The 8,108-nt window shown below is 35.1% G+C and overlaps 1 protein-coding gene across 1 annotated transcript; it reads right to left on the bottom strand.

The window, feature by feature from the left end:
- Nucleotides 1–4,422: 4,422 nt before the first annotated feature.
- LOC131037319 (isocitrate lyase) lies at nucleotides 4,423–7,895 on the bottom strand. The gene is made up of 2 exons (XM_057969422.2): nucleotides 5,560–7,895; nucleotides 4,423–4,795 (listed from the first exon to the last, which is right to left on the bottom strand). Exons 1-2 carry the CDS (start codon nucleotides 7,163–7,165, stop codon nucleotides 4,704–4,706), a joined length of 1,698 nt encoding a protein of 565 aa, XP_057825405.2. The 5' UTR covers nucleotides 7,166–7,895; the 3' UTR covers nucleotides 4,423–4,703.
- Between the last annotated feature and the right edge of the window lie 213 nt (nucleotides 7,896–8,108).

Raw genomic sequence — 8,108 nt, 5'->3', positions numbered from 1 at the left:
GAAGTCCTTGAATGATATATAATGTCATGTTTTCTTTCAAGGAAAAATATCAAACAAGTACCTTGACTTAGATGAATTCTCCTTCACCTCCTTTTGAATTAGATCAAACTCTTTATTAGTTTTTGCTCCTCCAAGTTTTCCTCACTCTTCTCCTTCTCCACCTCCTAGTCCTCCTAGAGAACAAATAGGATAAGCATCAAAAGAGAGTAGCTCAAGGTTACCAATATGGTTTGGCTCCACCATAGAGGAGACAAAGAACTTACAAGCTAAGTACCTAATTTTTTTTATAAGATAGTAGAGATGATCAAGGTCCAACCAAAGAAAAGAGGGCAAGGAAATTATCTACCATATTAGTGGATGCTCAATGGTTTGGGATGATAAGGGTCACAACTCCCATACATAACAAATAAGAAGCATATATGCAACTTCGAGACTATGAAGTATAAAAGGTTAACCTAGGTCACCAAACATGAAAGTGAAAAAAGAGATCATTGTACATATAATAGTCTCTACCATCCTAACGAAATGAGTAACGATGGAATATATAATTTAAGGAAGGGATTAATTCTAAGGTTGGTGATATTTCTATCTATAATGAATACCGTACAAGTGTAGTGAACTCAAATGCACCGACCTCAACCCTCTTGAAAACATTGAATAAAGGGTCTCAACAAAGGGACAATGAAATAGTGAGTGCAAAAATAGCATAGAGAGATATTTTAGAGTCTCAAGGTGGGAGATTGATTATAGAATCCATTTATAGCTATCATAAGGTTAGTAACAAAGCTAGTGTTATAGTAGAAGTTTGGGAAATAATTGATGAAGAGCTCATCACCCTTGAAGACCACTTGCCATTTTACACAAAATGGCCAAAGCACCATTTATAGTCCTACTAAGGAATGATATCCTTCTAGATGGTAACCTATAATTACACTTGGTTTGGCTCAAGGTCACCAAATGGAGGATTAAACTATTGAAGGGATGTAAGAAGTTTGCTATTTGGAAAGAGACAACAAATGCAAACATAGTGGAAATTGAATGATTTATGAAAGCCATCTCTTGTGCCTTCTAGGATACACCCAAAAAAGTCTTCCCTGATGTAGCAGTAATCAAGAAATTCATTGGTCTGCCAAAGCAAATCTTGATCAAAGATTCCATTTATAATTTAACGACATTAAAAGGAAGCTTTGATATTTAAAAAAATATATATTGTCAAGATAAAATAGGTCACTAAGTTAATAAAGGTGATCCTCTTTTCAAATAAGATCCATTTCCAATGTTTGGGCACTCCCAACTTGAACACAATCTTAAAAGCTATGGAAAATTTAAAAACACATTATCTAGAACAACAACAACAACGTGATAGTTGGGGGTAGTGAGGGAGTAAGGCACTAGGTACTCAATAAACTTTCTCTATTCTTTAATTATTTGTAATAAGCCAATTTGAGAGTGTATTTAAATTGCAATTTAATTATTTTAGGGTCATAAGATGAACAAAGACACGTAACTCAATTTTGGGCCATGAATTAAATAAATTACCAAATTGTACAATATTTGCAACTTATCTGGGCATGCGACTTATTTTTAATCTAGGATGACTACTTTTGTGGTTTTGTATCCTGAGTGCCCAAGTTAGGGTATAAAGGTAGATGTAAAAAGCATTTGTAAGGATTAGAAATCACGAGAAACTAAAAGCTAGGCAAGTTAGAGTAGAATTAGTAAGTTAGTTATCTCAAGTTTCTAAATAGGGCTACGTTGCAACATCCCACTTTATAAATTTAGTGAGAAGAATGGGGGTCTAGGGTATGACAAAAATCTCATTGTTAGCCAATGCTTGACTGTGGAAGGTGACGTGTAAAATTTTACATTTGAAATACAACAATTTTGTACATTTCCTTTCATTTTCAAGGCAATTCTTAAATGATTGCACTACTTCAAGTGGTCCCGACTGTTTAATACTTATCAAGCAAAGTTAGTTTAAATATATTATCAACAAAGTAATTGATTGTTAGTGCTAAAAAATAGATCTATTTTTATTTTCTTTCTAGCCCTAAATCTTTTTATCATTTACTTTATGACCTAATGACATAGATCTTGGAGTAGTTTTATTTTGTTTGGAAGTCTAATGTTTTTAAGGAGAAGGTAGAGTGATCTTGGTATCTTTACCTTATCTATTAGCAAGGAAACGTTTATAGATTTTTTTGATCAATACATCTCTTTGTGGATTTTTCACCTATCCATTATGTTTATATATTTTGAAGCAACTCAAATTGGTCATTTTTCGATGGATTGTGTCATGCACCAACCAAGTCAAACACCTGAAAGCAATCTTAACATTGGATTTAAATTGATAAAAACTCACTTTCTTTTATCAAATATAAGTCCACACATAATAGAGTTATGATATAGGGATTTGAGAATGGATACATGTTCATCTTTGACATTATATGTACTCAAATAGACCTCACTCTTATTTTTGTCAAAGAAGAGTTCACTTTGGTATCAATGGTTTAGACATTTAAGCCAATGGATTTAAGAGAATGATAGTTAATTTGTGAGCTTCCAACTATTAAGTGCACAACAAATTCTTGTTCCAACTTGTTGCTAAAAATAAATAATTTGAAGTACAATGGTTGCATGTTACCTCAAGCAAGAGATGTCATTGCCTTAGCTTATATGATTTTAATGGACCCTTTTTTAATCATCTAGTGGAATTTGCCATTTCTTGTTATTAATTGATATTTTGTCTTGAAAATGTGGGTGTTCATGAAGCATAAGCTCAAAACCTGTCAACACTTCAAGAATTTAAAAGGTCCAAACAAGAAATAGATTGTTCACCCCTCTAAATCTTCCATATAGTTTGAAGGGGAATGCATTTTGACTACTTTTTCTTTCAATAAGAAATACTTGTCACAAAAAAAAACAAAAGAAATGGTATAATCATCTAGGACATGATGACATGCATGTTGAAAGGAATGAACATGGGCAAATGATACTGGGTTGAATTGGGGATACAATAATTTATTTACTCAATTGAGCATTGCCAAAAGATTTGAGTGGCATTACTCTCAAAGAAGATTAGATAGGAAGGAAACCCATTGCTAATCATCTCAAAGTATTTAGGAGGACAAACTATGTCTGCATCCCAAAGAAGAAATGAAGAAGCTCGACCTAGAAAATGTTGAGTATACTAGTCTAGGAATAAATCTTATTGAGTAATTGATCCTACAAGCCCAAAGATATATGTAAATATAAATGCGATCTTTGATAAAATTCCACATATAATGCCATTGACAATTCTTTCTAAAGAAGATGATCAACAAAAAGGTAATAATTACTTCAAAGTTGACTTTGAGGAAGAAGAAGAGGAAATGGATAATCCTCAAGAAATATTAGTTTCAGTGATTGAACAATCTAAATGAAGACGGATTGCTCAAAATAAAATATAACATATTAAAACTCTTTGATCTTTTTGGTAAGCAAGAGTATACAAATTGACTTGGAACGTGTGAGAAGATCTAAATCAATTGAAAAACACAATTCAAGAAGAAGTGAATTTGACATCGATGAATACAATTTTTCATTCCTTAGAACCAACTTCTATCAATGATAACTTTTAGTCCAAAGAATAAACTTAAGTATTGCAAGTTGAATATGAGGTGCTCATGCACAATCAAATTTGGAAGCTTAAAAATCTACGTGTTAGAGAGACAACCAATAGATGCAAATAGGTATCTTGAACAAAATACAAAGTATACACACTTTTGATAAACACAAAGATTATTTGATTACAAAGGGTTACACTCAAACAATTTAAGGAAATGACTATGAGAAAATCTTTGCAAATTAGACTCTTGTTTTTTGTAACATAATCTGGATGATTCATTCACCCATTGGATATGAAAGTATAGATTTTGATGAACATTTCTAAGAGGAAGTCTACATGAAATAATAATTTTACATATAATAAAATTTGCAAAGAGAGGGAAAAAGGATTTTTCAACATATAAATGTGCACGTTTTAATTAAAATATGCCATTCATTAAGAAAAACTTGTAGATTGCTTAGAAACAAATAATTTTTAGCCAATTCTCTTTTTTTTTTTTTCAAAACAATTCCAACAAATTTCGGAAATGGACACGACAAGCATGTTGGAAAGATGAATGTGAAAACACGGTTGTTATGGTTGTTGGTTTAAGATGGTTGTGTATGAACATAATTCACTTTTCTATTGTTGTTTACAATTTGACAACATCAAGAATCTTCTACATGAAATAGAATACTGGACTGAAATACCACCTAGCTATTTATTGTTTTAGAATAAATGTACTTTTTTCCAAACTAAAATAAAATTTATTAAAAAAAATTACAGAAAATAAATTCCTGCAATTGTTTGAATTATGATAATTTGAAAGCATATGAGTACTTGGTGCTCTCAAATTTGAGAAAATCATGAGTGTCAGATCATACTTTTTCAACAATAATTATCTTCCCGGCCCTTCAACTTCAAATTTTGATTACTAGTTACCCAATGTAAAAAAAGCCAACTCTAGCAAAGTCCACCTTCTTGTCCAAAACTTATTCTAAATAATAATAATAATGTGAAGGTACTGTAGTATCCCTTGACTACCTCTGCAATTGATTTGTTTTATCAGCAAAAATTGTAAGAGACTGCATATGTAAAGTGGAGTGCAAAACATCTTTTACATTTTGGACTTTGCCACCATAGTGATAACACCTGCACCAGCATTTGATGAACTGCCCCCAGACTCTTTAAATTGGTCCTCTGTGACACCTGTAAATCAAAAATTGTGAGGCATCATCAGTATAAAGAGCAATCTCATATTAATAGCTGATAAAAACTATTCTCGGTTTATTTTTCATTGTTGCCTAAGGATTTCTGCAGAAATCTAGATATAATGTTCTTATTCTTAATTTCTCATTGTTGCCTCAGATCTCTACAGAAATTCAGATATAATTCTCTTCCATCAAAATTGTTGATGACTGTGAATGCTATTGCCATATTGAATAATGCAAGCAGCAAGACAGTCTGAAGATAACCAAGTTTTTCATGCATAGGATTAGAATTATACTTATTTGAGATAGCAAGATGAATGCAGAAGCTTATGACATAGTTGATTTGGCAATAAGAGAGAATATATAGTTTGCAAAAACAAGGAATTATACCGTTTTCTCCACTTAATGGAATTATAAATAGGGCGAAACAAGATCAAGGTCTTATAAAAGGTATGCATAGATTAATGCAAACTCTTAAAGAGATTCTCTGGTTGCCCCAATCTACTTAAAGTAAACATTGAAGAGTAGTTCATAATGATTTCAGATTTTTTTTCTTCTGAATTAGATTATGTAGATTTTTTGTTGCCAATGTTTTGGATTAAATTCTATGATCCATCATTGGAGCATAAAGCAAAAGAAGAGAAATCATAGAATTTGATCCAAAATGTTGACAACAAAAAAACTACATGATCTAATCCAGAAGAAAATATCTGAAATTAAGAAGTATGTTATGATTGTTGAAGTGATGGTGTTTATGTTTACCTTTTCCCATAGCAGCAGTAGAAGAGATTCCACCCTGAACAGTTTTGAGCAGGGCATCATAATAGTTGGCACCTGACCACTTCTGGTGAGCTAATGTGTCAACCCCATTCATCCTTTCTTGCCTTTGGATCTTCTCCACATATGCAAGCATTCCCCTCTGTGCAAAGTCCCTGGCAAAAGTATCAATCACAAGTGCATCTGCATGGAATCCAGCCAGTGTGATGAACTGCCAACAGAAGCCCAACTGCGCAATCTCAGGAATGAAGTTCTGCATCTGCCTGTCAGTCATTCCTGAAGCATCCCAGTTGAAGGAAGGTGAAAGATTGTAGGCCAACATTATTTCAGGATGCATGGATTTCACCCCCTCAGCAAATTGTCTGCACTCTACCAAGTCAGGACCAGAGGTTTCCATCCAGATGAGGTCAGCATGGGGAGCAAAAGACTGTCCTCTTACAACAGCAGCCTTAACACTACCTTGGAACCTATAGAATCCTTCTCTGGTTCTTGGCAGATCCCAATCCCAGAAAACATTGCCAACCCTTAACTTTTCAGCAAATTCCCTGGCTTGATAGTATGATAAGTTATTCTTCTCCTGCACTTGCATCCATTCACCCAATTTCCTGTTCTTCTCATGCTCCAAAACATTGAGGCCTTTAATGGCGTCTGCTACACATTCAGAGAAAAGCTTCAAACCAGCCATAGCCATCCAGCCATCCTCCACGGCTTGCAACTCAGCACCAGTCTTGCCACTGGCCGTAGCTTCTGCAAGAATTGCAGCCAGAGGCCTACCCTTGAGATTAGGATTGGTGGCACCCATTATAAACCGATGATCCCTGGCATCCACATTGGTCTGAATTAGAGTGGCAGCCACAGCATCAGTCCGAGCTACTAACAGGGTTTCAACACCCATAATATCAAACTGAAGCCTTGCAGCAACTAATCTGTTAATATGTTCACCCACAGAAACCAGAACCTTTCCTGCCATGTGGCCACATTTTTTGGTAACAGAGGCCTGGTCTTCAATGTGGACTCCAGCAGCTCCTCTCTCAACAAAGAGCTTACATAGTTTTACAGTGGCAGTTGTACCCCCAAAGCCAGTGTCCCCATCTGCTATAATTGGTTTAAGGTAGTCAATATAGGGAGTTGCTAAGCGCTCTTCCCTGCTCATGCTCATCCTGGCTTCCCTCTGCTTCCGGTCATGGAACTGCTGTGCAAAGAAAAGGTGCTCAACCTTGTTGGGGACAGTGTCATAGGGGTAATCTGCGAGGTCAGGACCCGGTTCATTGCTTGTTGAGGCTGTGGATGAACATTGCCAACCGGAGACATAGATTGAATCCAAGTATTTGCTCATCATGGCAACCTGGACCGGATCCAGTGCACCAAATGTGCAAGATGCAGTCTTGTTGGCCTGGTGGGTTTTGAGTGTTGTCCACAGCTTTTTGGCAATCTGATTGGAAGCATAACTCTGGGGCATTGTTCCTCTCAGGCTGACCACATCTCTGGCTGTGTAGGGGCGGTGTGTGAGACGGAAACGCTCTGTGTTCCACCATGCTTGCATCTCTGACACCTCTGCCTCAAATCTGGCTTCCTCCTCCATTATCTGCATTACAGTCTAAATTCACAATGACATAAGCTGGCCCTTTTAGCCTTGAAGGTTTTCACAGAATGAACCTACAGCAGTTACTTGAAATCTTAAGCTACAAAAATAATTCTTCTGCAAGAATTTGAAGACCTCCATTGGAGAATAACTGTCAGTAAAAATCCAAATGAAAGGGTTGGGTTGGTAGCCTCAGGTTACCTAAAATTGATTTGGCTCCACTATATTAATGAAACTAAAATATCTGAGTGTTCAAGAAAAAATTGCGGGAACTCACTGTAATGGAATGCAATTTGACTTCAAAATGTTATATGGAAACAGGAATACCAATTTTGAGTGGGAAAAAACTTCTTTAACATTCACAGATATCGGAGAAGATGATATATGAAAAAAAAGATTTCCATCCAGAGCACAAAATTCCTAAGAAACATTCCTTTTTGGCTCTGCAAAGTTTCTCTTTCATGTAAGGTGGTAAAAATACTTGACTATACTCAAAGGATCACGTAGTGTGATTAGAAAAGTTGAAAAATATTCCCTATACAATCAACTCCAATCAACTCCAGAAGCATACAATTGAAGAACCAGAAGTATATATTTACTATTAGTAGATAATGGTTTACAAACCCAGAATAATATTCAATTTGAACTGCAGTGAAAGCTGCCTATCTCATTCTAATTGTCATCAGGCTATATATAATAACCAAATTGTATGGAATTAAATTTTGTAACAACCAAATGGATGAACCCAAGAAGTGTCACTGTCAATTATAAGTTTGAAAACTCAAACATTCATTGCACTGGCAGGCAATTTATGTGGGGACTCAGGCCTTCAAATAAACAGCCAGCAATTCGATCATAATGTATAATGTTGTAATATGTTTGTAGTTGTTTAAATTTTTTGGAGTTCAATCTTTATAGTTGTCTGATTTAATGAATCTTTTATAGTCGAGTT

Source organism: Cryptomeria japonica, chromosome 3 (assembly GCF_030272615.1).
Source record: "Cryptomeria japonica chromosome 3, Sugi_1.0, whole genome shotgun sequence".
NCBI lineage: Eukaryota > Viridiplantae > Streptophyta > Pinopsida > Cupressales > Cupressaceae > Cryptomeria > Cryptomeria japonica.
Note: the sequence above shows the minus strand (reverse complement) of the source record. Positions and strands in the feature narration are given on the sequence as shown.